At 37.1% G+C, this 16,056-nt stretch overlaps 1 protein-coding gene across 3 annotated transcripts in view; it reads left to right on the top strand.

Moving 5' to 3' along the window:
• met (MET proto-oncogene, receptor tyrosine kinase) overlaps positions 1–15,266 on the top strand; it is a 143,277-nt gene extending 128,011 nt beyond the window's left edge. For all 3 annotated transcript variants that reach the window (XM_008111166.3, XM_008111167.3, XM_062982403.1), the window contains 7 exons: positions 3,234–3,464; positions 4,295–4,375; positions 5,497–5,678; positions 6,467–6,576; positions 9,642–9,807; positions 12,818–12,954; positions 13,049–15,266. In XM_008111166.3, coding sequence (XP_008109373.1) covers positions 3,234–3,464; positions 4,295–4,375; positions 5,497–5,678; positions 6,467–6,576; positions 9,642–9,807; positions 12,818–12,954; positions 13,049–13,259 — 1,118 coding nt within the window. In that variant the 3' untranslated portion in view covers positions 13,260–15,266. The remainder of the gene's footprint in view (positions 1–3,233; positions 3,465–4,294; positions 4,376–5,496; positions 5,679–6,466; positions 6,577–9,641; positions 9,808–12,817; positions 12,955–13,048) is intronic.
• The last annotated feature ends 790 nt before the right edge of the window (positions 15,267–16,056 follow it).

Here is a 16,056-nt window from a genome sequence, read left to right as displayed (position 1 = left end):
TCTTTTTTCTCATTAGTAAATGCAAAAAGGTTACAGTATTTTCACCCCTTATAGCAGAAAAAGAAAAATGGGAAATAAACACAGTTGAGTCCATTTATAGGGAAAACAGGCCATATCCCTTTGTTAGCTTACAGTTTGCATTAATTTGGCAGAGATGTAAGGCAATTAATACATGCATTTTTTAAAAAAAAAACAGGAAAATTGAGGTATAGAGTTAACTGGGACTACTGAAGACTACACTAGTCACATGGATCCTGCATCTGATTGAGGCTGGGTGACTATCTGTCAGGGGTACTTTGATTATGCTTTTTCTACATGGCAGTGGGTTGGACTAGATGGCCCATGTGGTCTCTTCCAAGTCTTATTATATGATGCTATGATTATAAGGCTTTCACTTGGTAGCCTCATAAACCATGATCCTTGGGGTGTTCTTTCACTGGGGGGCAGCATACCCCCCCCCCTCACACTTAGTGCCTCCCATGCCCCGTTGGAATGTGACAGAATAAAACCAACCATCAAACAACATTGAAGATAACTACAATTATTAGAAGGTGAATCCAGTTTCTATTAGGAAGGTGAAAAACCCAGTGACTTCAGAAGTGTGGGTTAGCTAGTAATTCTTGTGGTGCAGCTACACTGCAGGTTTAATGCAATTCGATACCACTTTTAACAGCAACTCCTCAATGCTATGGAATCCTGGGATTTGTAATTTGTTGAGGCAATAGCACTATTTCACAGAGAATGCTAAAGACTTTGTAAAACTATGCCTCCAATGATTCTACATCATTGAGCCATGGCAGTTAAAGTGATGTCAGGCTGTAATAATTCTTCACTCTTGGTTGAGTTTTCTTTTCAATGTGCTTCAAAGACAAAAAGTTAGCTGAGCTGCTGACTGATAAGACACCCTGCATATTTTTAATCCAAGACAAGGCCAGCCTCCAATAGGTGGTCACATATGGCCAGTCAGTACCCCATGGTCCCCATTTCCCCTTTGTTGGGCGGATACGGAGGACGTAGTGTGGACAGGAGCTGTGCACTTATGCTGTTGCTTTACCCACGTACCTTCTTGGGATTAATTAGACTCATGATATAATCATCCTAGTAAAATTATGCTGCAACAATGGAAATAGTAGCTCTCCAACTCTATTAATTGTATCTTGATCTCAGGCTACCATCATTGTAATAATAAGAACAACAGCACAAACAAAAAGAAAAAGTGAAGCAATAGATGAAATTATAGAAATCTGCCTTGAGTAATATGCCCATTGCTCTTGTATTGTCATTGTCATTCAATTTTAAAGCATCCCTTTGATCCAGTAAATCAGATTTCTTTGCACAAGTAAAGGTTACCTTTTACAAAAGGGAAGAAAGATCTATGAAGTTGCTCTGATTCAGCTGCCGTAACTGTCATAAGAACTTCCTTGTATGTGGACGAAACAAGACCACATTATCTCTTCTAGGATGTACCTACACTGTTGAATGAATGCAGATTTACACCATTTTTACTGCCATGACTCAGTGTTCTGGATTCATGGGAGTTGTAGTTTTACAAGGTCTTTAGCCTTCTCTGTCAAAAGAATGCTGCCCCCCCCCCCCCAGAACTACAGTTATTCCATAACATTGAGCCATGGCAAATAATGTGGTGTTGCACAGCATTGATTTTTTTACAGTGTAGATTATCTTGCTAAGGAGTTCTGACTACTGATTTGCATTGTATAGCCTTCTCATTTAATTGTTAGATAACAATAGACTAACCCTAATTTCTTTTCAGGATCTAGAAAACAGTCTAAAAGACCCTTTTAGACATTTGATATGCTTTTAATCATTTTAAATTCTGTTCTAAAGTGAAATATTGCAATGTGTGTATTTTGAAAATTTATAGGAATTTTTTTTCATGGGCTGTATTTTAAAGGGTTATCTTTTTACAGCTTCAGGAAATGAATCATTCAGGTTACTTTCCTAGTTGAATATTTACCGCTGAAAAAATAACGTGATAGGCACTTGGGAAGTATTTCTCAGATTCCAACTGCCCGTCAAATTATAATCTGACAATAACCCATGTTCTCTGGTATTTCCTTTTTTATGCTAATGTGTAATTTTCCAGTTTTATAGTCCCTTAAATATAACGCAAGTGCAGGAGACTGTAGAGTAGTTCAATTTGAGGTAGAGAGACTCGGGTGGAGCCTTATCATTTACTTCCTTCAGGGTAAGAACTTGCATCACACCAAATCAATCTTTTTGAGTCTTGGCAAAGTAGCAGTGGCTTTATGAGTGGGAAAGGTACTATTTAACATTTAAAATAAAGCATGTAAAAGTTTTGAGATGATCAGTGTTACTCCCATTTGCAAATGAAGGAAAAATCATACAATTATTAATAAATAATAATAAAAATTATTTGTATCCTGTGCCCTCTCCTCGAAGGGATTCGGAGCAGCTCACAATAATATAAAATTAATAAAATACATCATAATAGATATATAAACAATTTAAAAATTAAATAAACAAACAATAATAACACATAATACATGAAAGATTAAGCAGAACATGGTAATATAAGACAAGAGAGATAATGCCCTGCTTTTTTGCAAGTTGTTTATAATTTGACTTCGAAGGACTTCTTGCTAATAATGAATACTTAAATTTTAGATATGAGCCCTGGTGGCTGGGGATATCATAGGGCAGCAAATCTGCTGTGGAGTTTATTCCAGATTTGACAAAACCATTGAAGGTGGTGAATCTAATCCCAAAATAGATCCAGTACCTTCAATACCTCACTTAATATTCTGACTAAAACCCATAGAACGCTTGCTACCCCTTTGACACTGGAAGTAACTGCTTTCATTGGTCTGGGGCTTAGAGCTGGATCTAGTGATACAGGAATGTCCATAGTGGAGAACCATCTTCAAGAAGGGTAGTTGCTTCCCCCTCCCTTTTAAGCTTCAGGCATGTTGTTAAGAATACGTAAACAGACAGACATGGGGCCAGGCAAACAGATCTATCTGTTTTCTCTTTTTCTCCCAAGGTTGTAATACAACAAAGATTTTCTTATCTTAGTCCTATTAGATTCTACTTTGAATGAAATTTTGAAAGTTATATTACATGTATTGATTTGATGTGCTTTAGTAATTCTGGAAATCATACTTGAACTTATTTAGAAAGAGATTTGAAAATTTTAAATAAATAAGATTTAAGCCTTTCCGTGATGGAAATAACTACTGCCACTTTCCTTGCAGATCAGTTTCCAACTTTTTCTCAGAATGGTTCATGCAGACCAGCCCAGTATCCTCACGGAGACTTATCTCCCATTATGTCTACGGGAGACTCTGACTTAGCCAGTCCATTGCTACAGACTAATGTTCACATTGACATCAGTGCCTTAAATCCAGACTTGGTCAAGGAAGTTGAGCATGTGGTTATTGGTCCTGATAGCCTGATTGTGCATTTTAATGAAGTAATAGGAAGAGGTAAGTAATTAAATGGTTCTCTCAGTTAACAGTTCTCTAGCAGCATGTATCATATGCTTTTTACTATTTGCGTGATTATCAAGTACTGTAGTTGTATTAATGAAATATAATTGTCTTCCCAAGTAATCATGTATAGGACTTCAGCTGGATCCTAACAAAATAGATTTTCTCATGTTTTTAGTATTAGTTCCATAACAATATAAAATGTGCAGATTTTATCCAAGTACATATGTTCAGCCAAGTGAAGCAGTTACACTAAAATTGTGCCACTATTCCTTATTTTAAGAAAATGTCCAAATTGTTTAACCCAGTGATTCTCAACCCAGATGTTTTGGCCTTTAACCCCCAGAAATCCTAACAGCTGGTAAACTGGCTGGGATTTCTGGGAGTTGTAGGCCAAAACACCTGGGGACTCACAGGTTGAGAACCACTGGTTTAACCACAGGGGTCAAATTTGTGGCCCTCCAGATGCGGATCTTATCAATAAGTTGTGGTCATTCTTACTAACAGTGGAGCACCAAATTCTTCTGGGAAAACCTATAAGTAGAGCACAAAGAAAGCAAGAGGCTTCTCTTGTTGTTTGACATCACCATCCAGTAGTCCAGCAGTCTTGTTTTCCATGATTTTGTTTCAATCTCTTTAAGCCATCTGGATAAATGTTTATTCACTCTTAAATGTACCAGTCAATTTTGTAAATTGATTATGCATTATGCAAGGTACTTGCTTTTGTCTAGTGTGAATCTAGGGCATCTAGATTAAAGTAATCATATATTGCAACTGTCTACAAGAAAATAGAGTCTACTACATTAGTCTTGCTTATTTTTATGCAGGACACTTTGGATGTGTCTATCATGGAACTTTGTTGGATACTGACGACCGGAAAATTCATTGTGCTGTGAAGTCTTTGAACAGTGAGTCACACAACTTTTCAATAGAATGAGCTATAATCAATTTTAGAATAAACAGAAGCAATTTATATCACACTGTATTATAGAATTACGTAGTTTTACTTGAATATGGTCTACTTTCATTAAGTTCTTTTTTGTTGTTTATGTTTAATCATATCCATGCATGAGCGTGTTCATATCATTATTCTTCCACTGATAAATGGAAGATTGAAAGATGTATAGCAGTATCATTTTACATGCTGCAGAGTTGCTTTATGTTTGCTTTTTTATGAGTAAGACAGTTGGAAATCAGCAGGAGTGAATTGGCACATACAAGGAATGACCCTCTTCTTGCTTTTCAGTTGGGACATTTCTATTTATTGTTACTAGTCTATGAAAAAGGAAGGGAGGTGCAATAATAAACATAAGGAAAGAATTTTGAAATTACAAGTGTATATTGAGGACATATTAAGTACACTCTGCCAATGATAAACATCAATTCATATATATCAAGGGTGGGGAATCAGTTTTCAGTCCAAGAACCCAATTCAATTTCAGAGAAATTCTGGAGCTGCTTATCAAAGATGGGCAGGGCCAAAAGCACTTTTGATCTACAGGTTTTATGGACTGGGAATTAGCCTTAAGAGAGGAATTTCAGTGTTTTGAAAGGAGGTATAGTAAAGCACAAAAACGTGGGGAAGCATGCATGGCCATCCAAGATATCCCAGGGGCCAGATTTCTCCCCAAGATCTCAACCTACTATGAATATACATAAATAGCATTCCTAGTAGGCTACAGATTGTCCTGCAAACCCTTAATGGAGGGTTCAGGATGACAACTGTTTTGTCTTTCCACCAGTGGTCAGAAAAACTGGAATAACCAGTAATTGAAGGTCATCCATGTCATGGCAATCATAAAAGTCCTATCTGGAAAGACCCTTCTTTTCTTTGATGTGGATATGACATTTATTGTCTTTGACTTGGATATGATATGATCAGTTTTTACTTTGTTGTATTTTATTGTAATTACAGGGATAGGCTTCAAAGTATCACTTTTGATATTTCTTCCTGCAAATTTCCATTGTTTTGAAATGTACTAGAAATATGCATCCTGGATTTATTTATTTTTGCTACTGCATTTCTCAGGGATTACAGACTTGGATGAAGTCGCCCAGTTCCTAAAAGAAGGGATAATAATGAAAGATTTCACACATCCTAATGTCCTGTCATTACTTGGAATTTGCTTGCCCAGTGAAGGGTCTCCCTTGGTTGTGCTTCCTTACATGAAACATGGAGATCTTCGAAACTTTATTAGAAATGAGTCTCATGTAAGTACATTCAGGAGCTGGTTAGGAAGGCAATAGTTTAGAGTTTTCTGTTCATGATAAAAGCATTAACTCTTATGTGGTCTGCTCGTGTTTTTCTGCTGTGGAATAAAAATCAAAAGGAATAGTTTTAAATTGTCTATGTGAATCACTTGATTTGTGTACTTAAGCCACATTTTTCAAACAGTAGATTATTTCCCTTTCACAAAGTATATGGTAAATGTGCGTTAAACACCTCAAAAACATTATCTGTACATATAGTTAGAGCATGCAGTCAACCATGAATAATCCCTGGGGGAAAAAAGTTTCTAAAACTCCCAAAAAATGAGAGCTTTGATACCTGAGTTTTTTTGGCACCAGGTAATGTCCAAAAGTCGTCCTCCTGTTGTCCTTGGAAATTAGGTGTTAGTGGAACTGAAAATTAATTGCAAGGAATAGAAGATAGTACTTAGATTAACAAGTGATATACTTTGATTTGTATAACCACGTTACCATTGATTAACTTTCTATCTGGTATTTATACAGCTTATTTTTCTAATGTAGCTTTAAATAGCTAGAAAAAGTTATATATTACAGTATACATAAAGGGTTGTTTCTTTGGTGTACCACTTGTTTCTGTCTTTCATCTAGTGCTCAGAAAAAACCATTAAAAAACTCAAAACCCTGTAAGATACTAAAGTAGAAACTTGAATATTCATCTCGGGAGTTATTTTTTTAAAAAAAACTACAATTAATTCTTCTGTGATTTGTTGTTCGTTGTTTCAACTTGCATCACTGTTCACAATTTACAGAACCCAACAGTAAAGGATTTGATTGGATTTGGTCTGCAAGTGGCAAAGGGGATGAAATACCTTGCAAGCAAAAAGTTTGTCCACAGGGATTTAGCAGCAAGAAATTGCATGTAAGTAATCACATTCCAAAGTACTTTTAAAGAGTTGTTCTTAAAAGAACTCAGCACAATTTAATTTGTTGCTTTTGTACCCCATCCATTATAAATGTACATTAATGGAATTCTCCAGTTGTTGACTGTCACGACACCTAGAACTATGATCCTTCGCCTGATAGCTGTATCACTTACAGAGCATTTTATTTTATTCAGAAGCAAGTCCTACTGCATTCAATTAGACTTACTTTCCAGGAAACTACAGAATCTTTCCATCAAAACCTGTTTTCTTTGTAGCATTCTTGTGTTGAAATATTCCTGACCAAGAGTGTTTGCTGCTCAGTAGGAAGACCCAAAATGTCCCTATGAAGCTCATTCTTTCTGTGTTCCTGATATTCTTTTCTGACATGTTATTATGTCCTGATAACTTGTTACTTACTATTTATTTTGCTGTGTGATATAAAGTTAGGGAACTACAACCTTCAATGTTACTAGACCCCTAACTCCCATCAGCCACAGCCAGCAAGGGCATTGATCAGTCTGTGATTTTACATTCCTGATATGATTTTGCATTAGGAAGGAGATCTCTTAAGAAAGAGAAGAGCAATTGATGCAAGGAGGAGCCAAATTTGATCTCCACAGGCAAAAGTGACCAGAATTCTACCTGCAGTTCACATTTCTGGCTTTCAGCTGGTTTTCAGTGTGGCAAGACTTCAATTCCTTCTTCTTTGGAGGCTTTTAAGCAGAGGCTGGATGGCCATCTGTCGGAGGAGCTTTGAATGCGATTTTCCTGCTTCTTGGCAGGGAGTTGGACTGGATGGCCCACAAGGCCTCTTCCAACTCTATGATTCTATACGATTATAATGAATTGCAGTTAGAGGGTGTCTTAAATAAAAAGCTGCTCCATGTTTGTCAGTATTTAATGAGCAATTGTGGCCCTTTTGTGGAAGAAGGTGATTGGAGTGCTCTCAACGCACTTGGTGTCTACAGAAAAGTTTTTGAGGGCTACAAGCAGTCTATGGCACATTGTTTTGTCATTTTGTTTTAAGATGTAATTCACAGATTAAACCAATGATGTCATGAAATTGAATGTATCCATTTTCAATTTGTTTCCTTGTTTTTACTTTTTGTGAAGTAAGCTCTAAATACTAATGTTCTTTCCTTTTTCCGATGCTGGTATTATTATTTTTTGTTGTTGGTAAGCTGTTTTGGAAAAATATATTTTGAGAAGTGGGCCGTAAACCTGAGCACACAATAAATGAATAATTATTCATTATATACCTGGCCCTGGCCTAAACAACTGATGAATTGCATGTCAGTGCATAAAATTTATACTGGGCTTTCCAAGAGATAGCCAAGTTGCCCAACTGTATCCCCAAAGCAGATTTGACACGTTGGATAGCTCCTGCACTGCCAACAGTTGTGCTTTTAGAGAACTACTATTCACAAGTCCCTTTATGCCGTGGCTTAAAGTTAGTCATAAACTGCATGCCTAATTGAAATAAACATGGTTGAATTACTGAAAGAAAACAAAAGATCTGGTCTGATAGGGGCTTTTTGTGCATAGCACGGCTCTATTTTTCTCTGACCTCTGTAAACTAAACAAACATTATGCAAAGCATCTTATTAGTGTCTGGGTGACCAGACAGTTTAGTACACACAATGACTGATTGGTACAATAGTTGTCGGCATCATTATGCTGATTCATCACCTACATTATGAATTAATGAGCTTAACAGCATTAATTAATATAGTTTTCTTGTTTAGGCATGGTGATTGAGTTCCATCATCATAAAAACACAAGTATCCCTTTGAAAAGAAGTGCAGCTTCTTTACAGGGTTCATAAGTATATCAATAAAGAAGCTCTATATCTGCTATTAAAATAGCAGATAAGTGTTAGCACTTTTTTATCTCCTTTATTATTGTTTTTAAATAGTGATGAGGTTATAAGCTATTGGAAGGAGGGAGGAAGAGAAAGATTCAAGCCATTTTGGACTATCCAAGTCTTTCAACTTTAGTCATCAGTACAAAAAAAATGGAAGCAGGCTAGTATAATATAGGAACAAAGCACCAAACTAATGAGAACTCTCATTTCAGGGAGTCAGATGCCATTCACTTGACAAACAGAAACGTGTTGCACATGTTCCACTAGCTGGCATGTGGTGTCGTGACTCTAAAATTTGTTTAGTGTTGGCTTCTCTTGTGATGCAAACCTGAATGTAACAAGATACTTGTACAGGAGCTATGTTAAATAGATAATTCAATTCATAGTAAGTTTACAATAAGAGCAATTAAATAAGAGATGCTGGTGCTCTCTTTGTTTATGTGCTTATCCTTCCTTTCTTCCTTAGGAGCCGAAAGTAGCATACATGTTCCTCCTACTCACTTTATCTTTACAACAACACTATAAGATTGATTAGGCCAGTGGTTCCCAACTTTTGGGCTTCCAGGTGTTTTGGACTTCAACTCCCAGAAATCCCAGCCAGCTTACCAGCTTTTAGGAACTGTGAGAGCTGAAGTCGAAAACACCTGGAGGGCCAAAGGTTGGGAACCACTGGATCAGGCTGAAAGATTGTGACTTCCCCAGTGAGGTTTATGGCCAAGTGCAGATTTGAACCAACATTTTCCCATCCTAATCCAGCATCCATTAAACCTTCAATTCAGTATCTCCAAAGACTCAATCTTTGTAGTTTGGCCTCTACCCAGCCAGTTTTAACACAAATTTTAAACTTGGTCTTATGTTTAATCTTTATTCTGTGTATTTTGTAGTGATATTTTTAATATGTGTATTTTATAGAACATTTTTAGATGATTATGTGTTTTTAGCAATGTTGTAACCCGCCTCAAGCCATGAGGAGAGACGGACAAGCAATAAAATAATAATAATAACTTAATGGAAATAAAAGCATGATTGTTGAAGATTTGTTCTTTTTCTTTGGTATATAGCAGTTAAACTAGGTCTCTATTTTATTATTTGTTAAAATATGAAATATGATGTTAAAAAGCTATGGTTATAGAGATGTCATAAAGCAATACAAATTGTGTTTCTCAATTCCCGATAATGATTTTGTCATTTTTCTAGGCTGGATGAAAAATTTACTGTCAAGGTTGCTGATTTTGGCCTTGCTAGAGATGTCTACGATAAGGAGTACTACAGTGTACACAATAAAACAGGAGCCAAGCTGCCTGTAAAATGGATGGCTTTAGAAAGTTTGCAAACGCAGAAGTTCACTACGAAGTCAGATGTGGTAATGTGTCTATAATTATTTATGTCTTGCTGACTCTCCACATTTCAAGACATTCCTGGAAATATTAAACAAGAAGAATGATATGGTCGATTAATGTAAAAAAAATCTTTGGATTCTAATTCTGAACTAAGTTGCAGCTCTCTTGGCCTGCAAAATAAACTGGTCATGGGTTACTCCTGTTTTGCTTTTCTATCCACAGCCTCAAACCACAGAATTTTAGATAACAAAATTGTAGATAACAGTGTTTTAGAAGAAACATAACCATAACTTCAGGAAAAGATACCTACTTGGAAGTTGGGTTTGAGCAACTCAGTTTCTCCTCTAAGACTCAAAGCTCTCACTTTTAAGTAATTTGGCTTAGAAACATTGGGTGGAGAGGGAGTCAAGAATATTGTGGGTCAGAATCCCTCTTATCCTTTGAAATGTTATTTTGTCTGCAAACCTCTCATGTCTAGATATGAGCTGACATCCTGTTAGATAATATGTTTTCTTTCCATGTACAGATAGTGTTTTCTGGGGTAACAATGTAAGGGTTGGTATTCCCTTCCTCCATTTGCCGTGTGCAAAGACCCTCCCTCTCCCCTAAAACTGTCCTGCATGACTATGCCATCCTTCAGATGAGAAAAATACCCAACTACCATATTTACTGAAATTGAATGCCCATCTCTTTTTTGGGGGGGCTAAATTACATAGCCAAAAGTGAGGTGTACATTAGATTTGATGGCAGTTTAGAATTGTGCATGTAAACCCACCTTAGACTGACAGAGGGGCACGGCTTCCCAACTGGCCTCAGTCATGAGGTCTTTAAAACTTCCTCTCTCAGTTTTGAAGGCCTTGCAAATGACACCTTACTTGGGAAGCCACCTTATGAAGGGGCAAATGTAATGCACAGCTTCCTCTTCCCTGTCAGCTATTTCTAGATGGGCAACAGAATGATTGACAGGCAAGGGGAAGCTATGCATTACATTTGACAACAAATCATTTTTTTTTGCAATGCACACATTCAGAATTGATATACACATCACAATCGATTATACTTATTATTATTACTATTATATTTACATACCCTGCTTTATCACTCCAAAGGAGACTCAAAGCAGCTTAACATAAAAGCATTAGTACACAATTTCAAATATACAAATATATAAACATTAAAATAGAATTAAACACAAAAAGTATTTCAAAATTCAGTTAAAATCCATCAAACATATTCAGAGTTAAAAACCATAGCATACCCTGACTAGATCTTAAAACACTTTCAGCTTTAAATGCCTGTTTGAATAAAAAGGTTTTAGCCAGCTGCTGGAGGACAGCAGGGAGGGGACCGTTCTGACTTCCCTGGGCAGGGAGTTCCAGAGTCGAGGGGCAGCCACCAAGAAGGCCCTCTCTCATTCCCACCAGCCGAGCTTGAGATGGAGGTGGGACCAAGAAGGACCTCTCCTGAAGATCTCAGTGTCAGGGGAGGTTCTTACAAGGGGATGTGGTCAGCCAAATATCCTGGACCTGAACCATCTAGGCCTTTAAAGGTCATAACCAGCACTTTGAATTGTGCCTGGAAACAGATTGGTAGCTAATGAAGCTGCTGCTACAGGGGGGTTGTCCTCTCCCTGTAACCTGCCCCAGTAAGCAACCTGGTTGCAGCTCTTTGGACCAGCTTAAGTGAAATTATCCCATCAGCATTGAGACCTCCAGAGAAAACTGACAGAGCTAATATATTTCTTATCGGGCTGTGGGTACATAGGGGAGACACTCCTACAATCTTATCTGATCACCACATCTGAATGGCCATGTGGGGCAGCTTTATTGACATTTTTCAGTAGATTTTGGGAATGTATGTCTCAGTTTAGTACAGGTTCGTATATAGACCAACTACACTACACTGAGCTATATAGGGTTGTAGCTGTGCATAGTGTTATTCATGTCTTACCTAGACCTGATTGGCTTGTTTCTTGATCAGTGTGTGCTTTGGCTGTTTAGGATTATGGTTGGTCCCAATCCTAAAGGGAGTTCCCGTAGATTCTTCTTGTGCCTTCTTTTCCCACTATAGGTCAATAATGTTTGTTTTTAAAACTTACATAGAGAATTATTTTAATTGTAGTAAGTATGCACAATCATTAGTGTGGCAGGAAGCAACAGGTTCAATCACTGGCAATTTAAAAAATATCAGACAGTAAGTAGAAAGTGAGTTCTCTCCTGAGACCTTTAATGCTGTCAGTCAGAATGCTGGACATCTTGACAACTCATCTGATCTAAAACTATACAAAAACACCAAGTGTTATCTTCTGTAGTAATTTTGTAGGTGAATGAATGCACTCTCAGAGCACTTTATTTTTATATAATAGTACCTCAGCCTAAATCCAATTGTTAAAGCAGACCATTTAATTAGTGGAACTTACATAAGGCTTGATTTACTGATTTACTAGTGGGTTTGTTTTGGTTGAAGCTAGTCATCAGATTTAAGCCTGTATGTTTTTTTTTTCTTTTAAATATACCTAACTGTATTTCATAATTTATATTTACTGAAACCACTATAGTATAGATACCACTGGGCAACACACATTTTGGTGCCTCAAAAGTTAGACCTGTTTCTAGGGATATTTGACTTGCTGGTTCCAAAAGTAGCACCAGTTTTCTCCTATTGGTTCTTGTTTTTGAGATACAGAACATGCCATCTACTAGTCTACATCTGCTCACCCATAGAAAATCATGATAACCATATCTGAGAAACTAGAGCTTATGCAATTTAGCCAATGCAATGTTTTGAATCAGCACCCCAGATAACTCCAGGAATAGGCCTAAAAACCAAAACACCAAGTATTTATTTTTGTTGGGTTGTGTATTTACTTTTCTTGGACTTTATATTCTCTGGCTGATTTTTTTCAGTACACTATTTAGTTAATAGACCTTATGAGAGATAAACCATAATTATTTTAAATATACATAACCACTTTCACTGGGTTCAGGCTTTCCAGGCTTGTAATTTGGTTTTTCTCTGTTGTTTTGTTTTTAGTGGTCCTTTGGAGTCTTACTTTGGGAGCTGATGACAAGAGGGGCCCCTCCCTACCCTGATGTCAACTCTTTTGATATCACTGTTTACTTACTACAAGGAAGAAGACTCTTACAACCTGAATATTGCCCAGATGCACTGTAAGAAAATAATTTGCAAAGCTCCATCCAAATATTATCAGGTTTTAGTAATATTTACAGATTAATGTTAATTTTTCTTGCTTTTCTATTGCAGATACGAAGTCATGCTCAAATGTTGGCATCCAAAACCTGAACTACGGCCAGCATTTTCTGAATTGGTTTCAGATATATCAATGATCTTCTCCACTTTTGTTGGGGAGCATTATGTTCATGTGAACACCACCTATGTCAATGTGAAGTGTGTTGCACCCTATCCATCTCTTTTGTCATCGCAAGACAATATAGATCGGGATGCTGACACATGACAAGGCATATTAACTGCTATCACAATGGAGGGGGAAAACAAATAGTTGCCAACTACTTTTTTGCCAGCTGGTTTTTGTGAAAGCACTGTTGTTTATGTGTGCGTGCGCACGTGTGTGTAATGTACAAATTGCACTATTTGGGGGAGACAATTTCATGTTGCTGAAAGCTACACAATTGTATATTGTCCGAATACAGTTTTCAAGTGTGACAGGTAGTAGTGAACACTACTGCTGTTACAAATACTGCATCTACTCATCTCTGAGCAATCCTGCTGCTGTTATAAATTATACTATGTACAACTGGCCAACTCAGAGATTCATGAGGAAGTCAGGGTGTCCACCACTTAAAGAATGAGCTTGTACTATTGCTCAGCAGTTCTTTCGTTGCATAAAAGCCAGACTGAATAATAGATATTTCAGGATTGCAAAGATTTCTGCTATCCTTTGTCAAAGTTTGCTTTGCTCACTACAGCAAATACTCTGCTTGAGAGGCATCCAGTTGCCCAGATGACCCAATGGCTGCTTGCTACATGATCAAGGTTGCAAAATGATTGGGTTTCTACATCAGTCTGAAAGCTTTGCTGTATTTATGTGGCAGTTCTGAGAACATGGTTAGTTTAAAAGGTCTTTGAAGAAAGCATTCCCATTACATTCAACAAGAATTTAATCTTTTCAGAAGTCTCTGCAATCAGTAGGCCAAAGATTAGGTTTCAGAGAGAAGGTTTAGAAATTATGCAGAAGACCTGTGAGGACATCTAGGCAATGGCTGGAGATTTTAGCCACAGAGGCTAAATCAAAGAAGAGGCTTCAACAGAAAAAAGATGGAGATCTTTTCAAAGAATGGGGGGCAACCTTGAGCCAAATGTAGTGCAGCAATGCAGGCTGCTGCTAAGCTGGGTGTGCTTTCTGTAAGCAAATTTGGGGAGAAGTTGTGATACCTATTTCCTTCTTAATGCCTTCAGCTGATCCTATAGATTGTGGCACACTATACATATCTTCATGATGACCAAAATTAAAAGGTTTTTTTAAAAAAAAAATAGAAATAATGTAAAAGGTTTGTTTGAAAAAAAAAACAACTATGCTCTTAACTTCTGACTGAGCGCCATTTTTCATTTCTGTTCCTGTGGAATTATGTGCATTCTACTGTACAAAGTGGTGTAGGATTAATACCTAGGGGGTTGTTTTTGGTGTAAACCCTTTCAAAGCATTCTATTTTTATACAGAAATTTTTATTTTTAATTATATATATAGATATAAAGATGTATAAATAATGGTTTGGCTAGGACATAAAATACCACACTGTGAAAACTTCAAGAATATTTTGTCAGTGTTTGATTCATAAGTTGTAAAGAAGTTTAAAACCTGACTGTAAAGACTGGAATAATAAAGAGCCAGTTGCACGCCATCTCCACCCTAATGTGTTAAAATCTCCGTAGCTGGAATCAAAAGCACTTTTAAGATCTTTGAGGAAGCAATGCTTATGAAGAATCCAATTATAAGGGAGATTTATTGCTATTGAGAGAAAATGATACACTGAAAGATTTATGATGAGGCTGGAGTGGGTAAGCAAACTACTTGCTGATAATCCTGGATTGTATTAGACTGCCACATCCATTTCAACAGCAAATGCTTCATGTGTGTGGAAGGCAATGTTAATTGTGAGCTACCTTAACACACACAAAAAATTCTGCTGTGGGCCAAATGAAGATGACAAAAAAAAAAAAGATCTTGAGGGCTAAGGAAACTTTTGTGATGTCATGGTTTAGTATAATAATGAAAAACCTGTAAAAAACATACTTTGAGAAATGCAGATTGGAGGTTTATGTGTGAAAATATGGGATGCTATTTATGAGGAGAGAATAATGCTCTGTCTAGGACACCTGTAAATAAAGTGTGATTCTTGTAGGGATTTTGATGTTTGTACAGTTGAATACTTGGATGGTACTTTACCTTTATAATTGTGATGACCTAACAAACGTATTAAAATAAAGAAAAATGTTTATATGATGACTGTTTCTTTACAGGTGTGTTTATATTTAACAGAAAGTAGAGTTAATTTAATGCCAAATAGTATGTGGCTGGGCAGCAGATCATCCAAGCATACACACACACACATATCTCAGCATGTTCTCACCCCAAAGGCAATCTCCACAAACCACTGTTTACCTCCTGCTTCTAAACAGCAAACATAATAAAACAGGAAACTGGGTTTTCTTCCATGAAATCAGGTCCACTACCTTTGACTGATGTAAAAGGAACAGACAAGAGCTGTATAATGCCTCTCCTAACTTCATACTAATTTATCTCTGCATTAAATCTTCAGGAGACCCTCTTCGTGACTTTAGCTTCTGGAACTTCCTCCCTATGAAAGCTAGTCTATATATATAAAAGAGTGATGGCATCACGGCAACTCACAAAACAACAAAAGTACAGGCCCTGCAACCTAGAAATTTGACAACACAACCCATCATCCATGCCTCCAGGTTGATACAACAAAAAGAAAAGAAAAACAAAGTCCTAATTAGAGGGAGAGCAATAATTTTTTTATCCAATTGCTGCCAGTTTAGAGGGCTAATCTCTGCCCATTTGGTTGCCTAGCAACCAGCCAAGGGACAGCCAGGTTTCAGTTAGGGGACAGGGAGATTTAGGCCTCACTTAGGCTTCTTCCACAGATTATCTAATTTGCATTGGATTATATGGCAGTGTAGACTCAAGGCCCTTCCACACAGCTATATAACCCATTTATAATCTTATATTATCTGCTTTGAACTGGATTATCTTGACTCCACACTGCCAT

Source organism: Anolis carolinensis, chromosome 5, assembly GCF_035594765.1.
Source record: "Anolis carolinensis isolate JA03-04 chromosome 5, rAnoCar3.1.pri, whole genome shotgun sequence".
NCBI classification, from domain to species: domain Eukaryota; kingdom Metazoa; phylum Chordata; class Lepidosauria; order Squamata; family Dactyloidae; genus Anolis; species Anolis carolinensis.
This window is presented reverse-complemented; position numbering and strand designations above follow the sequence as displayed.